This window comes from Lynx canadensis, chromosome C1, assembly GCF_007474595.2.
Source record: "Lynx canadensis isolate LIC74 chromosome C1, mLynCan4.pri.v2, whole genome shotgun sequence".
NCBI lineage: Eukaryota > Metazoa > Chordata > Mammalia > Carnivora > Felidae > Lynx > Lynx canadensis.
Genome location: NC_044310.1, coordinates 8,973,438 through 8,993,388, shown reverse-complemented (window position 1 = coordinate 8,993,388; position 19,951 = coordinate 8,973,438). Strand labels below are relative to the sequence as shown.

Genomic DNA, 19,951 nt, shown 5'->3' with positions numbered 1-19,951 from the left:
CGAGTGAGAGTATCCTACATCCTAACGTAGCTCTGAAAGCGGTCTCTCCCGTGGGGGTTGCTCAGGAGGAGTGAGAAAACAGTCCATCTACCTTTGGGCATTCTCTGGAAAGGCCTGGTTTGGCAAGATCGGGAAATGAGAATAGATGGCTCTCACCTCACACACACCCAAGGGTGAGCAGAAGATAAGCAACTGGCTGCCCTACGCCCTGTGCCCCATGTGCCGCCCTTGGGCAGCAGAGGAGAGGTGTGAACGGCCCCTTCCCTCTGGGTGGACACAGCAATCATTCTTCAGTCTCACTAAAATCAAATTCCTTCTCACGATAAAACTTCATATCACCCGATTCCCTGGCTGCCCCAAGCAGCAGATAGCTATCAAGCTCACAGACAGATACGGCTGAAGATCAGAAGCAGAGCCTCAGGGTCAAGTATGTACTAGGCTCTAGCTTTTCACTGTGTTAATACACCTGTCTTTGCGTCAGTGCTACTAGGGTCCCCAGGACTCATCCGGAAGGCTTCTCTTGGAGTTCTTCAATGAGCATGAGAGGCAGTTGCTACAGGACGACCTGGTGCGCCTTTGTGACGGGCTGATTTTACGAGGTGGCAACTAAAAACATTAAGTCATGAAAACAAACCTGCGATAAAATGTAAGATTCGTTTAGTTTTAAGATGAAACAGAAGCTTTCCAAACAGTCCTGGGCTCGCTTGTGACCCCAGCTACACGGGGCGTAAGTCCACTCTCCTCTGCCTTAGGTGGACACTGGTGGGAAAAACTGACCGCCCTGGTGTATCCTAATAACCACTTTGATTTTCGTGAAGATTTTAATCTTGGGAAGTTGCCTCGAGTCTCAATTCAAACCAATTCTGTTTGATGTGTTATGCGTGGATAGGAGAATTACAAGCAGTATTTCCCAACTGGGATGGAAAAGTAGTAAAAGTATTTGCCAAGTTCCCTCTGTGGACTTTTTCCCAACCTGTCCAACCTGACTGCACTCAGGCTCTGCTGACCCAAGACGGTCTTCCCCTCGATCCGGGAGAGTCGTAGGTAAGAAGCAAACACTGTAACAAAAACGGACTTTTCCTTAAGAAAATCTACGTCCGTTTCATATCCGGGAGGCCGCTGGCAGAAAGTGTCTTGAACAAATTTTGGGTGGTGTCTTGAGAGTGTTTTTACTGAAAAGGTCAAATATGCCCACCATCAATCTTTTCTGCGAAATCAACCCAGAGGTTACTCAAAAGCTCTCAGAGCAACCGGAATTTACATCTACGTGCACAACACAGGGGTCCTGGGATTCCAGAGCATTCTCAGAGTCCTCATGGCTATATTCTTAAACGTCAATCTATCATTACCCTTCGAATTCCCGTTCCTCCTTATCTAACTTAAATAAGGAGATAAAGCTCTGACACTCCTGAGCTTTGCTAAATTCGTTTAAATATTTCAAGTTCTGCCAGCTCCCGCTTCTCTCCCCATTTGGGGTCCTGACTAAAAAGGTGAAGAAATATTCTGGAGGAAACCTCAGGACCCGGCTTCATAAATCTTCATCTGCTACATTCCTAAAATGTCCTGTAACCCAAAGCCTACAACGGAGGGTATTTAGAGAAATAACCAAGCAAATACATAGCCCAGAGTCCAACACTCCTCTCTTTTCAGCGTTATTTGTACTTTCTCTTGTGAAATGGCTGCTCCCGGGTCTCTGTGGCTTTGTACCCAAGTATCTTTTCAAGGGCTCCCATCAGTTACCACCACACATGCAGGAGGAGGGCATGCGTGGCCATGTGTGAAGGGGGCTGGGCTTCTCTATATGGCTCCCGTGGCACGGCGAGTGTGGCTGCATCTGTGCCACTTTCATAAACTTGACTTGGGAACAGACAAATGTGGCCCAACACGTAGACGAGAAGATGCAACCTGAGCCAGCAGAACGTTGCCTTGGAAAAGCCTTCTTATTTCGGTTCCAAACCACACATACTTGTCCAGTTAACAAATGCAGCAGGGGATATTGGTCTACAACATTCATGTGGAGGCCAAGGGCTCTGCGCGGTCCTCCGCCCTCTTCTCCCCCCGCCCCCACCTGCCTTCCCAAGAACAATTAGATTGCATGGAAACTTGGGGGGGAAAGTTAGGTGACTGTCCTTGTGGAATGCCTGCACACTCCACCAAGGAGAAGAACTTGGAAGTATTTTAATCTGAGAGAACTCAAGGCGGGGGGTTGGGGGGGGGAGGTTCCCTATAAATAAAATCATGTTCAAATAAACACGAAAAGGAGCCAATATTTCCTGTAAGGCCACTTTTCAGATGGATTACTGGCAGGAGTATTCTTTTGCAGTCTTATGGCTTACTTTGCTATCATCTGCTTAAAATTTGAGTCATTGAAAACATAGATGCTAAGATCTAAGCCCTCACTTGGACGCAATAGTACAAAGGAAGCAGAAAGGCTCGTTCCAAGAGCAGACTCAGAGGCAGAACTCTTGGACTCCTGGGTTCTATTCCTGGCTCGGTCCCTGGGCTCAGGTCAGCCCTCGGTCAGAATCTCACTTCTAATCCCTTCAAATCATTTGTTAGTCCCTGTTGTCTAAACAGTGGGGAAAAACCCTGAGTAACACCCCTGGATCCTGTTCAGTCAACTGGGATGGTTGGAGATGGTTATAACTCACTTCCAAGAAACAGGGGTGATTTATCCCGTGGTAGAATTAGTATGTTCCTGAGAGATCCCGGTGTCATCAGAACAAACCCTCAAGGCACCGGAACATTTCTCCACCTGCAAGAATCTGTGTTCTTTTAATGTGACTTTCAAACATAGGGTCGTCCAGCAGTTTATAGCTCCTTATGGCAGCCACGTTAAAATAATTCTGGTTGGGCTTCAGACCTCTGAGAGAGAGAATAAAGAGACAGGTATATTTATCCCCAGTTTATAGATGAAAAAACTGAGGCTTAGGGAGGTGAGGAGACTTGACCAAGGGCCCGAAGCTAACAAGGGGGTGGGGACCCAGACCTACAGCTCTCCAGGCGACGTGTTCTTTTCTCTCTAACACACAGATCCTCACTAATAACCTACTCTGGGACCTAGACAAATGGATGGAGGGAAACTGGTCCAAGTGTCTCAGCAGAAGCTGTAATGCCTTTTTAGTGCAATAAAGGGTAAAGGGCCAAAGCTCTCCGAGGCTCCCATTAGATGGTCCCGCACGTGCCCTGCGCACCTCTGCTAACTTCGGCCGTGGTTCTCCTGCTCGTGGCTCCTCTGAGAACGGAGAGGAGATGCAGAAGCTTCTTTCCCCCTCACTTAAGCTCCCATGTCCCCAGGCGGACTACCTGGCTGCTCCTCGCTTCCCACCATAGCTTTTGTTCTGGGAGCGAAGGGCTACGAAGACAGGTGTTCCGGGAAATTTGCGGCCAAACTGCGATTAGAATGCCCGGCTACTGTTTGTGTTTAGGCAAGTCATATAGTTTCCTGTACCCCTTTTACCTGGAATGTGATTCTCTCTTCCCTTGACCTGGCCAACCCTCACATCCACTTCAGGCTTCATCCCGACCAGCACTTCCCAGGGGGTCGGTCCCGGGGCACAACGCACAGCGCATTGGACTTCTAAACAGCACTACCCTAGAAGAGCCTTTCCTGACCCCATGGACCACAGGTTAGCCGACCTCCTTCTCCCCTGCGCCTTCTCCAATGACACAGTCTCACAGCACCCTGGACATCTCCTGTGCCGTTTGTCAGAATTTTCACAAATTGTGATTACTAGGATGACTGTATGATTTTTGTTTTAAGTTTGCTTCCCCACTGGACTGTAAGCCCTCTGAAGGCAGGGCCAGCCTTGCGCTCTGCCACGTTCCCAACGCTGAGTTCTTAGAAAATGTTCCATTGGTATTTACTGACTAGAAACGAATGACTGACGGGATACATCGGTGACACGAAGTAGACCCTGCTGTGGTCTACCAAGACTTCCACACCGTAGAAAATTCGAGTCATTTCTTTCTGGTCAACACCATTGAAGTTCCCAGCACAGAACGAAATTTAAAAAATTAAACACACGTACCTCAGACCCCTTGTGAAACAAACACTCAATCCCTTGACCACCTGGGGATTTTATGAATAAGGATGGTTCCTTTGGAAGTCGTAGGGGCTGCCTGCTTTTACTCATGTGGTCATCAGGTCTTACTGTCCTGATGAAATACTGGGGGTAGACTTCTGGGGTTTCCAGCAGACGCAGAAAAACTGGAAATACTTTTGAAGCCTCCCTACTGCCCCTCCCCCCACCTTCATAAATGCTTCAAAATATACTCCAGGATTGCTCTAGCTCTGTATCTGAGAATAGAATGTAACTTAACTAAAGTAAACGCTACAGATCCTTTTGTAAAAAGCAGCTGCTTCCAGATGGAAGACATTCTGGCAGAACGCATTACATGGGCCCAGTCCACAATCTTAAGCATTTCCCCTGCAGTAATGTGTCATCAGGAAGGTTTTCTGGTGACAGACAAATGGATTCACTTTAATTGGGGACGATTTCACTTCAAATCCTATTCGAGGGAGCGGCAGGGTGCGGATAAGGCCCAGGCCCGAGGCATTCTAAAAGGGCACGCTAAGTCACTTGGGGAATATCTATTAACCGGGGAGCAGCAAAATCCTTCTGGGCTTAAGTGGCGTCCAGCTTGGCTGGGAACTGTAACATTCATTATACCCTTTGTTGATAAGATCCCCAATTAGTCACTCTGAAAAAGGAAGGCTCAAATAGGCGACTGACACGAGGAGCTGTGCTAAAGCAGTTGGATTCTGTGAGATGTGGAGCCATACGGGCTGCCCCCGGTTTCCCACCTTGGCTGGCATCAAGGCAAGATTGCATCCCACAGCGAAGCTGCCAACCTGCCCGCGGAATTCCTCTATGAGGCTGGGGGCTGGCTGGCACGTCCGAGTGGAGGGAGAACGGAGAAAGGGCAGAGCCACATGGGGAACTGCACGACAGGGACCCTAAAACCATGCCAGGAGCCCAGGAGCCAGATGCAGCCTGCAGCCCCACAGTTCTCTTAGTGGGCATATGGGGATCTAGTTCGTTTGGTGAACGGGAGATCCGTAACGGTGCAATTCCATTTCTGACCCCTCTAACGAAGAAACCAGTATTTTATATACACGTAAATGACAGACGCAGATATAGGTGGATAGATACAGACGTAGTTCTCAAAAGATTCATGCCCGATTTTTGCACTTGATCTTAGCCAAAAGGCCGAGAAGCGATTCATGCCCGGTGTTTGCACCTTATTTTCACATATTTATATTAGGCAGGTCAGAAATTTTAGATACACGGATTCAAGTTTGAAAAAAATCACATCATTAAGGTGGAAAGTATATGATTAAACACATCAGCATGGATCAGGAGAGGCAGCATATCTGGGATGGAAATTGCAAAAGCGACTTCCTCCGTGACCACTGACCTGGGGCCACTGAGAGTGGCTGTGTCTCTCACCGCCTGGGCTGTTTCTGATGCAAAATCCAGGGCGCCTGCCACTGGCTTAGTTACAGTGCCCACGAGTCCTTTCCCAAGGCCAGATATGAAACCGCTGACACCCCCTTCTGTTTTCACTCCTTCCACTGTTGAGGTTATCACACTGGTCAATCCACCAATGATACCTAGAGCAAAAGAAACAAGGGCTGTTGTAACCTGGCCAAGGACAAAGCAAAAGCATTTAAAGCCGAACCTCATCAATTCCATGCACCCGGCAAGGTAACTTAGGGACATTCGGTCGACTTCTTAATAGGCTACAGGCAGGCCAACTCTAGCTGGGAAACCCAGTAGGCTTGCCCACCAAGTTGAGAGTCTGAGAGTATATATCACACGTCAGTCTCAAGTAAAGTGTGTTCCAGTTTAAAAAATCACAGAAAACCTCAGAGGTTAACAGTGGCTACTTTCCAGTTTCAGAGTTTGGGAAGCATACGGGCCATCAGGAGACGACACGGACAGTAGGACTAAACCAACAGGCTTTGGGGAAAGTTGGGACCCCATGAAATATAAGGCAGAGAGAACTAAATACAGCTCCTCAGTTTTCCAAGAACACTATGTGACTGGCCAACACCACCAGAAGTTTGAAACGGGTAAAAAGGACTGCATGCTTTGCTGAAATTGGGTTTAGGTAATGAGTAAATCATGAGGCCTTGATGAAAGGCACCCCCCCTTCCCCCCCGCCCAACCCAAAGCTGCCAAAACCAGCCAGGACTCTCAATGGAGTCTGTTCCAAAGACCAACCTAGGTCAAAGAGACATTCCAAACATTTTGAAAGTTGACAGCAATGACCTTAAAGAGCCTCAAAAAGTGGCCAGAGGTTGGCAGAGGCTGGAGACGACACAGGGGCTACAGGGAAGAAGGGGGGCCCTGTCCAGGGAGCACTTCCAGGATGTGTGCCAGGGACACTCACAGGATGTTTACCCTTTGACGGTGGGGGCATGAGGAAGCTCTCTAGACTCTTTAGCTCTAGTGAGACAAATCGGTAAAGGAAATCCCCTGGGTGAGAACGCACTAACAGCACTAACAATCCATAGCGTTTCTTTTGGATTCTGGGTCCGCTTGCTCCAGTGAGGCTACGGTCCTCTCCCAACCTTTGGAACCACATTCACAGAGACACAGACATTACTGAACCTGGCACAAGCAGGGTCTGCAGAGAAAACTGAGCAAGACTCCCAGTTTTTAAAACAAGGAGACTGAATGGATTCTGGTTCTTGTTATCATTTAAGAATTCATCCTGGGGGCACTTGGGTGGCTCGGTCGGTTAAGTGTCTGACTCTTGATTTCGACTCAGGTCTTGATCTTGCGGTTCAAGGGATCAAGCCCCACATCGGGTTCTGCGCTGACAGCGCAGAGCCTGCTTGGGATTCTCTCTCTCTCCCTCTCTCTCTGCCCTTTCCGTGCTCTCTCCAAATAAATAAATTAATGAAAAAACAAAAACGAAAACAAAAAACAATGGTTTCATCCTGAAGGAAAAAGGAATGTCACTCGCATACAATCCAGAGCTTCACGGAAACTCCTTGGATGAGGCTACCTGTTCCTGGAGATGCTGCACATACTGTATGAATGGTCCTTGGTTGGAGGGGATTTTACAACCAACCTTGAACCCATCATCCATTTTTTTCAGCACACTGTCGTGTCCATCTGAAAAGTGAGGGCATTGGGGCGCCTGGGTGGCGCAGTCGGTTAAGCGTCCGACTTCAGCCAGGTCACGATCTCGCGGTCCGTGAGTTCGAGCCCCGCGTCGGGCTCTGGGCTGATGGCTCGGAGCCTGGAGCCTGTTTCCGATTCTGTGTCTCCCTCTCTCTCTGTCCCTCCCCCGTTCATGCTCTGTCTCTCTCTGTCCCAAAAATAAATAAACGTTGGGAAAAAAAATATATTAAAAAAAAAAAAATGAAAAGTGAGGGCAGCTATATTTTCTCTCCACATCCCAAGGATGCTAGACAGGTAAAGGCAATTGTGCACAGTAAAGCATTTTACATTCATTAAGAACACAGTTCCTCCGACTCCCATGCACTATCATTATATTTACTAGGAAGAATGAGTAAACCTTTCACCCCACACGGCTGCCCAGCAACCAACTTTTTGAGTCCGTGAACACATTAATTTCAGCTAAATTTTACTCCTGGCTTGAATGTCTCCTTTGGGGCAGCTCCCTCTCCAGTTGGGCAGGCTTAAGAAAAGTAAAGGCATTTTGAGCCAAACCTCACAAGTGAGGAAAACCGATAAACAAAAACCCTGTCCTAAACACTGTGTCCCAAGCCTGAAAAGAATTATTTTTTCTTTTTCTTCTCCACGTTCCTCCTTCTTCCAAATGCAGATAATCTGAACTTGATCAGTCTTGATATGACTTCTGATAGCTTCAGATTATTTCTAAGAATCTGGTACCAACAGCGCAGTTTCCTAGCCATCCTAACTATAAGCATGAACTATATGCCAGGTATCGTGTGAGGGTCTGAAGTATAAAGGTGAATACACGATGGTCTTTCTGCTCTCCTGACCTTCCCCATCTATCAGGAAAGCAAGACACACACACAGCCGGCTAGAGACATGACCTAGACTGCCACGTGTGCCCTGATCGTCATTAATTCTGACTGGGGACAGTGGAGCAAACGTCACTTGAGTGGAGACTTCTAGGTTGAGTTGGACTCTGCCTGACAAGGAAGTGAGGCAGGGGAAGGGAGCAGAACGAACTGAGTGAGCAAGGCATGTCTGGGGAACAACACTGGGCTTCGGGTGGCCGAAACACAGCACGGCTGGGGGGCAGTGGTTGGCCAAGTTGGCTGGGTTTACATTTCCAAGGGCCTTGGATGTCACACTCAGAAGTTGTGGAGAAAAAACACAACAAAGGGCAAATGACTCGGAGGTAGAGCAGTAAAGGGCAGAATTCATACAAATTCAGAGGCTTAATACATCCATGCCATCACCTACATCTCTTGGACGCCTGCATTTACAATCCAGGTGAGTGTGCATTTACACAAGACTCAAAAACATCTGGGCCACAAACCCGGCGGCCGGTTTCACATTTCACTTGCCACGGAAGGAATGCTCAGTAAGCAGAAGGCGGGTATCGAAGCGGCAATTCCGCATTCTAGAAAGGGGTTCAAATGATGATACCGTATCACATTTTGGGAACAGAAGCCAAAGAACAGGAAGGGATCGCAATGTGTGCAACGTGTTGAAAATAAATGAAGGCTTGCCACAGGCTGTAACATTTCAGTTGCGAAGAGGGTACAATAGGACAGCCTGGAAGGCTCTCAGGGACACCAAGCTCCCCGGCCTGGATGTCCGCTTGCCATCAGATGGGTGAAAAGGGCCCCGAGGAACTGTGGCAGGAGAGCCGTTCTCCCGGCAGCCGTGACTTACCGTGAGCCAGGCCGTGGATGCCGGCTACGAGGTGCTCCCCACTCGTGGCCGCGTGGTATCTGATGTACTCCCGCTCCGACTGATGCCGATTGTCCATCGTCTTCCCTAAGCCGTCCGACAGCGTCCCCGCAAACTGGAACGGATCAAACACGGAAGGAAAAGGGTTTTAAAGCCTCAGCACTGTTTTTGCTATTTTAATGATTTTACATAAATACCTTCTCTTGCTCCTAGCTGGGATTCAGTAAATACCAGTGGAGAGAGAGATTAACTGCTGAGTCACATATACTGTGTGTCCCAGGAGACTGGTTCTCAAGGCACTGGACGCACAAGATTGGAGGATGCGGACACGGGTGGACACGAGGTTCGCAGAACGTCTACTAACCACCCCTAATGGCATCCACCTTCCACGGTCCTACTGCAAATTTACTGAAAAAAATTAAACGTATACCAAAATGACCCCGTGGGGGAGAGGGAAGTATTGGGATTCTATAATGTTAAGGACAGAGGCTCTCTGCGCAGAGAAATCAGTGGGATTCAAAATCGGGAACACGGCACCTTGTTGCTTTAGGGTTTGGTGCCAAACCTTTTAGAGACATCAACTGCCCTAAAGCGATGTCTTCTCTTTCACTTCTTCGGCAAGTACCGAGTGCCGAGGTGCCCAGCCCCATTTGTCCACAAGGGAAAATGAAGTATATGGAAAGGCTAACAGGTCAGGTCACCTTTCGTACGAAATGGCGGACTTGAACTCATGACTTCCAGTGCAAAATCCTCCCCCACAAATCAGGGAAAGATCTTATTTATCCTGGCATTCTTTTACCAGAGAAGCTGTCTCATCCGTCAAAGCTGGATAAAAAGGACATAAAACTCTGTTTTGTCACAAGACAATCTGAAAAGGTTTAAAGTGACAGTTAATAAACCACAGGGTACTTATCCTCATCATTCAGGCATAAAGAGGAAAGGATATCAAATATATAATTAACCTTCTCGGGAAGGATCTACCAAAACAAGTGGGTTAAGTGCCAGTGACCCAGGACTAACCTTTCAGAAAACTCACAGGAATGCTATTTAGACATAGAGCTCAGTGCAAAGATTCAAGGCGAACAGCCTGCCTTGAAGGCCGAGTACACTGGGCAGCCCGGCCTTCGGGGCCTGTTTCATACTGGTCTGGCGAGGGACATTTTTTACACAGGTATGTCCTGGAAGCCACCAGGCCCGAGGCTTTGTGACACAAGGGACAGGAAAGGGGGAGTTCTGGGCCCAGAAGAGAGACTAGGGGAAGAACCAGCAACTCGAGGTAAAGCAATGGTTTCTGGAGCAAGAGAGGGGAACACACATTCCTTTCACTCAGCCTAAACGCTTTTACAATCCAGGGCAGTGATTACTGACCTTTCTGGAGATGCAGCCCCTATCATTATTTGCTTCAGGCCTTGCCTCCCCTGTCTCTCTGTGTCTAACTGGAGAGCTAAAGTTAATGAAAATTAATTTTCCAGCTGCCTTTAGGATGGAGACGCCACGGGATGTTGCAAAGCCAGCACTGTGAATCAATAAATGGGGCTTTAGTCAGGGATCCCGTCTGAGAGCCACCGTGAGCCATGAGTTTGGGCATCTGACCAGACCGGATTCGAGTCCTGCCTCAACCACTCCCGTAGCTACAGGAGCCTGAGCAAGGTGCCCTCCTGCCGAGCCTCCCCGGTGGCATCTGCAGAGTGACGATGGTACCAACGCCTCTATGTGGCTGGAAGAATTAGTGACCGGGGCTCAGGGTACGGCATCCAGTCAGCATTCTTACTGTTATTATTAGTCAGCTACTAGTCCCAGCGGGAACATCCTGCACCATGAAGAAAGCCTTTCAAAGGTTTAGAATTATGGTCATTTGCACTAGGCTTTAACATAAACAAAAACACCCCCCCCCCTTTCCAGCAGATAAACACCAGCCTCCAAAATGAGTTTCTGGAGTGGTACCATCTTTAAAATTAGAGTGCTGGATTTGGTGGTTTCCAAAATCCTTTCCAGCTCTGACAGTGTGTGATCTACGATCCAAGTTAGGACATCTTTATTAAGCACTTACTGTGGGCCTGGCCCAGATTTATGTACTGCTGGGGACACAAATACAGCCTTGGACCTATTCTCAAGGATGACAGTCTCGCTGGGAAGGTAACAACCCCATACGTGAGACGGACAGCAATGAGGGTCTGCAACACAAACCGAAACACTTGCAAATCGAGGGAGAAGAGGAAAATGTGACCCTTGTTTTAAGGGTAAAAAAAAAAGGGAGTCCCTGCTACATTCTGGAACCATGTAGGCTGCCGGTGTGCTGGTGTTCTCCACTCAGGGTCTGGACAAAAACACTTTTCCCTGATGCCACAGAAGAGGTGAGGCAGCGGCCAGTGAAAGAGCCCTTCTCAGAAGCGTGATGTTTCCAGAGGCGCGTGTTCTGCCTGAAGAGTGCCCAGCGGCACCCACGCTCCTTCCGGGGTTTTGTCCGGGTCTCTCCCACTTCCTCAGACTCTCGTTTTCCTTGAAAAGAGGTCTGTCCTTGGAACAGATAAGGTCCTGACTACGGATTTCTGGCAGCTGACTAGGAAGAAATGAAAAATCCTATAATACTTTCCGCCCCCCCTAAGAAAATATGATAGAATCCTCTAGGCAAACTGCCCACCACCACCCCCGCCCCCACCCACAACACAAGTTCAATACTCGAGGTTTGGGAGTGAGCTCGTGCCAAAAACTTAACTGCCAAGTGATTCTGCTACTGCCCCTTCACTCCCCCAGCACTGATTGGACCCGGGTGTTCTCAGTATAAAAATACCACATCGACCACAGCAGGGATGGGGTAAGATGACCTGAGAGATCACTCTTTCCTCTAAATGCTGGATTCTTCTGTGTGCTTCGTAGCTGTGGAAAGGTGCCCACACCTACTCAACTTACTTACCCTAGGACTTCTGTCTGAATTCCCACTTCTCTGTGGGTAAACAAATTATTCACGCAAGCCAACTGGACTTGTCTTTTGTCACTTGTGGGTCCACGTAAGGGACACAAAGATGTTATTAGCAGGAAACTATTACCAAAGTCTTCATCCCTGTAACGGTGACTGACAACTCAGGAAATGGGAAGATGTTGAAATCCATGATCCAGCCAAACCCGTACTGATTAGAGGTTAATCAGATTTTACGGGGAGAGACTCTTTATAAGAACTAATCTGAAACCAGTGAGTTGACGGGTGCCGTGGTCAAAGAGGCTGGGCCTTGGGCCAGTCCACCGGGCTTCTGAGTAGGAATCCAGGGCACCAAAAGCTTGTGGCCTTCTCTCACTGTGGGAGCACTGAGTCATACTCAATTCCACCTCTCTCATTCCCCACCTCAGTGGGAAAATAAATCATACCCCGTATCTTATTTCTCCCTCAAAGACAGGGTAGGAACACGGGCTGGAGAGGGCGGGGATTCCAGTAAGCACTCTGTACGGTGCCCTCCAGCACTGGTCTTCTCTGAGGCTGGGAAGTGTTATTTCATCCGTGTCCTTGAGTTAGAACACGATCGTCAAAACACAGCCAGGGTGCCCATGACAGCCACGGTGTGCCGTGTGGTGGTGACTGGGCAGGACACCCGTTACCGCCCCACCCCCAGTTCTGCCTGTGTATTTTAAAAAGAAAAGCCAAATGCCACGAGACTCAAACTCACTTTGAAATCTCTTCAGAGCAGATGCTCTTGGGCATGCTCATGGATGTCAAAATGGGGGGTGAAGCTTGGAAGCAGAGATTCAGATAAGGGGAAAACTGATCTCAGAGGCAGCAGGGGAAAGGCTGAAAACCGTAAGGATATGAGCAAGCACAAAGCAGCGATGCACTGACCCACCAAGCAATCAAACATGTACAGAACACATGCTGTGCGCTAGGCTAGCACTTGAGAGTCCTCAATCAGAGATGGCTTCTGCCTCCTGCCTCCGAGGACCTCGGAAAAAACTTCACACCTGACTTTGGATTCTGTGGCACTGAACAGCCGTGAGATCATGGACAAGTAACTTCACCTCTGGGAGCCTGTGTCCTCATCTTCAAAATGGGAATGAGAATATCCACCCACGGGGAATGCCGGAAGGATTAGACAATATGTGTGAAGCACTGAGCACAGAACCTGATACATACAAGGCATCCAATGAAAACAGTACTGCGTTATCTGAACTTCCATTTCTTCACCTGCAAAATGGAAATAATCAGGTCCCGTGGGGCTGTTGAGGGTTAAGCGAGATGGTGTGTATACGCAGGACTTGGCAGGTGCATCCCCGGAGAAGCGGAAGCTATGTGCCCAGGGGCAGAAAAGCCCGGGACAGACAGCATGGGCCAGGCTCGCACGCTGGGGAAGGACTAGCACTCAGAGGGAAATATGTAGACAATTTGTAACTCTCCTTGGTAAAAACGATACCTGGACACCAGAAGGAGCTTTGGGGGAGACGTAGGTCAATATAGCCCATTTTGTAGCGATTTCAAGTCCACAGAAGACTAGAAAGTTTCCAAGGAACACAACGTCCTTCAGAAAACCTGCTCTTACACTTGCGAAAACAACACGGATTTTTGTCCTTTCTTTCACCGAAGGAAGCTTTAGCATACACCACGCTTGTGAATTCTGGCCACGGTCGGAAGTCCTTAATTTCTGGAAAGCCCTATCTTCAACCGGGGGGTAAAAAAATCTCAGAGGCGCTTCAAGATGCCAGTTCTTCTGCATGGCTGACGTACCCAGTGTCAATACCCCACCTTCCAGAAAGAATCCCATTGTCCATAGAAATGGAGCCGCTACAAATTAGCCCGGGGTTTGGGGCCAGGCTCGGGACAGTTGGTTTTACAAAACTGAAATTCAAGTAGATGCTGGAATAATGCAAGAGAAAAATTCACGCTGTGTCCCTCTGTTTGCTCCGATCAGTTTTCCTGACCCTTTTATGATATTCAGCAAGCATGGGATGCCAGAGATATTTGGCCAGTGTAACAGGAGCCTGGGCTTGAATTCCACCCCCCCCACCCCCCGCTTCTCTGGTGTTCTCCTTTCACAGTTATTTACCTAATGGAAATTTCCTCTTTAACGTCCTTGTTCCACCAAGTAATTGCTGGTGACAGTACCTTTCCCGTCACCAGGGCAAATGGTGGCCACAAATAGTGGCGAAGGGAGAGCAGGGCCGGGGCGTGGCCGTCTGAGGGGGTCTCGCGTCCTCCCACCCAGAAAGGTGTTCGACTGCACGGCTCGGCCACCAGTGGCTGCGATTTCAGGCGGCGCCGTCAGCTCCGCTAAGCGGGGGCACGTCAACTCGCAAACGCAGCTGTACGCCCGGTGCCTGAGAGCACGGCCGATGTGCACGTGTGTCCTGGCGGCCGTGGCTCAACTCTCGAGCCTCAGTTTACCTAGCTGCGAAACACGAGACTCTCAGGGGAGCTCTAGCGTAGAATGCCTGGCACCGCGTCTGGCACAGGGCAGCGGGCCCCCGATTTTTACGAGTTTCTTTTTCTTAATTTTTTTTTTATTCATTTTTGAGAGAGACAGACAGAGACAGTATGGGTGAGGGGAGAGGCAGAGAGAGGGGGAGAGAGAGAACGCCAAGCAGGCTTCTCGCCGTCAGCGCGGAGCCCGACGCGGGGCTCAAACTCCCGCAAGTGAGATCATGACCTGATTTGAAACCAAGGGTCAGACGCTCCACTGACTGAGCCCCCCCCCCCAGGTGCCCCGATTTTTACAGGTTTCTTACAAGTGGCGCGGAGGCTTAAGTTCGAGAGTCCTTTCCGGCTCTGCTGGGACACCAGTAGAAAATGTGCTGCCAACCCCTCAAGTCCTCCACACGGAGGCGTCACCACTTCACTCTCTCACCGTTACCATATCCACACTTAGAACCCATTCTCCGTGTGGGCGTTGCCTTGACATCGAAAACCCCTCTTGCGACCCTTGTGGCAAAGAGGCAAGAGTTAACGGGGAACGGGATCCAGCCAGCAATGGGGATCAATCGCTGACACGAGGCCAACCAAACGGCCAGACGGTGGAGGGTCAGGCCGGGACTGGGGAAGGGCATTAATAAAGAAACAAAGGAAAAAAGACGGACATGGAACAAGTTGAGGTTTGGCAAGAAAGAGGCAATTTTGGACTCCGGATCTCTCTCCTCTCCACCAGAAGTGGGACAGGTTTGTCTGTTTTCAGTTCTACTTGGTTAGGATTACGTATAGCCCTTAAGGCAAGGAGAGGAAGGAGGCAGAATCCAGCACAGAGACCCTGCATAAGAATAACAAAGACACTTTTTTTAAGCTAGGACTCACATTATACAGCAGTAACAGGCCCAAGCCAATGACCTTGCTTTTTTTTTTTTTTTTTTTTGTCTCTGGTGATGTACAAACCCTCTGACCCTGGGACCTACATACACCATGTTGCTATTTCATGGATAAACACTTATCAGGCAGCAGACACTCCTTCGCAGTTAAGAAACAAAGTTATCCAAAGCCACCCAGAATTATCTCGGCACACAAGGTCTCAACATAAGCAACAAAGTCAGACCTCAGGATTGTCCTGGTTCTTAACTAGTCCAAGACACACGCCTGCTGAATTGGCAAGTCTCCCTCGCTATTCTGCAACTCTGACCCGGTTTTGAACTCGGATGTTGTCTCAGATTAATCTAGAAGCTCAGAGTGGTTTGAGGCACTCTCCTGAAAGGATTGTGCCTTTTCTTCAAAAAGGATTGGCAGAGTTGGCTATAAGGCTTTAAAACCACAGCAGTAAGCAGAATACACAGGGGAATCAGGAAGACTGATGTTCAACAACAGACACGTGCCACGGCTTCCTCACATTCAATTTTCCCTGGTTTTCCTATACCAGGTGTAAAGAATCATGTGGGCAGGATGAATCTTTAAACCCAGCTGCGGGATGGGATGGGGTCCTACCTTCAGCCTGTCATAAGCTTTTCCCCAGAAGGGGAAATCACGTTGAGGGTGCCAGGCCTCTACTCGTCTACTGCTGAAAATCCCTCGAGGCCCACAGGAGAAGCCAGAGGTGGGTTTCAGTAGAGCTGGTGCTAGTCAAGGAGAATAAGTCTTCCCACCCCATGAGAGACCTCCCGTTTGCCATCCTAACCAGGCATAAATTGAAAAAATATGAATATGCCTAAATGGCCAGTTTCTCAGTACTGAACCAGGAGACAGATTATGTTATGGGGAAAAAAAAATCCCTCCAAGGGTCACACCATAATGGCTGACTTGGCCAATAAATGATTTCAACTCCAGGGAAGCACACAGGCTTTGAAAAGCAAGGCAGGCATCCTGGTCCCAACTCTGTCACTAGTAATCAGCGAGGTCAACACGAGCAAAGCACAGTCTTCAGGGATCGGTAGCTTCATCTATAAAACAGGAAGAACACTACCCACAGAGTCACTGGAGGAATCCCAAGAGACCTTGGTTTTAAAAGGACTTGGGAGGGGGGGGCGGAACAACACGAAGCGATGTGTAAATGCCAACGGTTATTACCGCAAATCCTTTTCTTTCTTCTAAGGACAGCACTGCTCCCCCTTCTTCCCTGACTGAATCCTGCATATCTCATCCTGTAATACAGGAATCACCTTATACCCGTTCTGGAACAAAGGAAAGCATAGAGAAGTCAACTATATGTAGATCGAAATCTCAAAATACAGAAACTAGAAATGGAATGGAACATTTCACAATAGAAAAGAACCTCGAGCTTATCTCATTTCTAGTCACAAGGATTTCAATCTTGTACTTGGTATTTCAAATAAATAGATATATTCTCTTTAATGCCAAAAGCCTGGGAAGGAAGGGGGTGGATGACCCCGTAAAGAATAATCAGAGATGCTAGGTAGGCACTATTGTAAACTGGGCTTCTTACTGACAAAGTCAGATACATTTCAAGGGTTTGACATATCTTGATGAGGTTTTGTTTTGTTTTTTTAAAGAAAATGGTCTCCACCTGGTTTCTTCATATAAATGAAGTTTTATTTATTTTTTATTTTATTTTTTTGAGAGAGAGAGAGAGAGCACACATACACACACAGCAGGGAAGGGGCAAAGGGAGACAGAAGGAGAGAATCTTAAGCAGGCTCCACACTCAGCGTGCAGCCGGACAACGCGGGGCTCGAGGTCACAACCGTGAGACCGTGACCTGAGCCAAAATCAAGAGTCAGATGCTTAACTGACCGAGCCACCCAGGCGCCTCTAAATAAGTAGAGCTTTAAATGAGTAGGCAGAATAAAGGAAAGCTTCCAACTGCTGAAGACCGTAGTGTAACTTCTGGAATTGTAAACATGAACCAACACTGTTTACTAATGTATCAGGCATTGTTCTAAGGGCTGGCCATCTTTGAAATCATTTGTTAGTTTAATCCATAGGACAACCCTGTGAGGTAGGCCCTGCTATTATCCCCATTGGACAGATGAAACTGGAAAGACCATGATCACCTCCAACAAAAGTCTACTAAGAATCTACCTATATTTGACACTGGGTCATCTACGGAGGGAATCCAACCATGATTTTTGTTATTCCCTCCATGGAAAATTCCTTCCTGAATGCCAGTGAAAATCGCATACAGATGCCAAGTAGACATCTTTCCTTTCCTAAGCAATGGTGGCGACAAATGAAGGAAGCTAAGAGAAGCATAGAAATGATAAAGTTTCTGAAAAATTACATGCACATCCCTGAACAAGAAAGAGAGTCAGGCTCCAATTCCCTTCCTTCATCAACACCCTACCCCCTTCCATCACCCATTTTTTTGCCTTATGTCATGTAGCCTACTTCCTCCTTTCCCCAAAGTCATCACTATCACATCTGAAATGGGCCCCAGAGAAGGATGAAGTTCTGGAGACGTCCATTACGTGGATCATGTGACCCCACATTAGGTCACAGTACTAGTGGGCGCCATTTACGGCTGGGAAGAAAGATGGACGCCAAGCTAGGGTGAGGGTCGGGACCAGTGATTTCGAGAGCCCCTGCTTGCACAGAAAAGGTCTGCTCTTCCATCCCAGCTTCTTACAGAAGGATTTGCGGAAGGGGAGCTCAAAGATTTGCTTTGTCACAGCTGGTCTGGTCAAGCAGATCTAACTACAGACAAAGACCACTGCTCCGGCAAGGGCATTCTATGTACCAGTGAGTGACACATATGGAGATACAAATTCAAGGGGGAGGGGATGAAGGCAAAAGAGAGCTGCGGGGAGAGAATGAGCGTGAGCCCGCCGCACTCCTGGGTAAGAAAGGATCCTGCAAGTGTGTCCCATTCGGCCTCCACTCCTCTAGTCTGTGCAGCTCCAACGTTACTCCTGACAGCCCCACTTGTCAAAGAGTCACAGAGAACCCACAGTGGAAGCTAAGGGGCTGTTTTTTACGACTACTCGACATTTTATGGGGGTGGGTGGGGTAGAGTCTGCACTGGGGACAACCAGACATTCAAAAGCCAACACCTCAAGGTGTTCAGGAAGTTGTTCATTAGCAAGCGTGATGAACGTGACAGAAAACACCACATTCGGAACTGTTGTTTGGCACCTGGAAGAACAAGAGAAGGTGAACCTCTCTTTCTGGGGTTATGATAAGAAGGGGAAGCAGCTCAGCTCCTAAGGCACTTACGTTAAGCCCTCCCTCATTTCTCCTGAGACATGGCTTGTTCCCCAGCTCAAAGGAAAGGGCAAAAGAAGGTTCTTTGAGGAATGGCCTCAAATGTTCCCAACCCTTCAGATGTGATAAGATAAAAATAAAATGGCAGTTTAGCTATTTCCCAACAGCTCCGAAGAAACCTCCGCTCCTTGTCTGTCGCCTGAACTGCTTGGTGGCCTTTTAGGATGAGGCGTTCTTGCCTTTGCTATCTTTCAGCCCCACAAAGGCTGAGTTGGGGGTGGACATTCAGAATTCACACCCATCTACTTCCTGTAGATCTAGGGTTTTTCAAGCCTGCTGCATTAGCTGTTTCCAGGTTAACAGATTTCAGGCCTAAAAAACAAGTCTTGGAATGAGGAAGAAAAGCCAATCCACTTAACAGTGAAAAAGGGAATGTGATCAGGGAGGCTTCAAAATTACTAGTACCTTTTAGTATATTCTACTCTATAACATTCTATTATTCTAGTCTATCGTTTACACTGAATGGTAGGTTCTGGGATTCGTTTGTCCTTTAAACTGTACATATACCATATGACACTCTATTGATGGGCTCTTCCATGATTTAAAAATTATTTATCGAATTAAAAAATGTTTATGGAACTTGTTTTCTAAATATGTGACCAAAGGCAGAATTCATTTTTAAAAATAAAAATTAGCTTTATGAAAATCATGCCTGTGTGTGAAATGCCACCATATTCAAAAACATCATGAACAGAACGTTTTGTAAATTTTGGCAAGGAGTCAGGAAAAGAGGAAAAAACGGAAGCCCACAAATAACCTAAGGAAAACAATGAAAGATAACTTGGACGGCCATCTCTTAAGAACCTTGCAGAAAACTCCTCACTGCAATGGTGGAGACAAAAGCCAACTGCATAAAGGTCCTTTCTCTATTCAATACCTTCCTTCCTCCCATAAGAACAAGGGAAATCTTGGGGCGCCTGGCTGGCTCAGTCGGACTTTGGCTCAGGTCATGATCTTGCAGTTTGAGTTCAAGACCCACGTCGGGCTCTCTGCTGACAGCTCAGAGCCTGGAGCTGCTTTGGATTCTGTGTCTCCCTCTCTCTCTGCCCCTCCCCTGCTCATGCTCTGTCTATATCTCTCTCAAAAATAAACAAACATTAAAAAAAGAAAAGAAAAAAAAAAAAAGAAAATCCTCCATTCAGACACGGGGTAACAAGGCTTGTCATGTGACTTTAGTTTCCTCTCTTAGGTTAGAGCCACAATGTCCAACAAGGTGACCACGTGTCATAGGAGGCATTTAATATGTGGTAGGACAAATTAAGACATGCTGTAATGCAGCTCCATGCTAATGACAGGGAGCCTGCTTGGGATTCTCTCTCTCCGTCTCTCCCTCTCTGCCCTTCCCCCATTTGCGCATAAGCGGCTCACGCGCATGCCTGCACGCGCTCTCCCCCCCCCCAGAAGTAAATAAACAAATTTTTTTTTTCTTTTCTTTTTTTTTTCAACGTTGTTTATTTATTTTTGGGAC

At 47.9% G+C, this 19,951-nt stretch overlaps 1 protein-coding gene across 8 annotated transcripts in view; it reads right to left on the bottom strand.

Moving 5' to 3' along the window:
* Nucleotides 1-19,951, bottom strand: part of VPS13D (vacuolar protein sorting 13 homolog D) — a 257,865-nt gene that overhangs the window by 43,414 nt on the left and 194,500 nt on the right. For all 8 annotated transcript variants that reach the window (XM_030324829.1, XM_030324831.1, XM_030324832.1 and 5 more), the window contains 2 exons: nt 8,853-8,985; nt 5,422-5,617 (listed from right to left, as the gene is read on the bottom strand). In XM_030324829.1, coding sequence (XP_030180689.1) covers nt 5,422-5,617; nt 8,853-8,985 — 329 coding nt within the window. The remainder of the gene's footprint in view (nt 1-5,421; nt 5,618-8,852; nt 8,986-19,951) is intronic.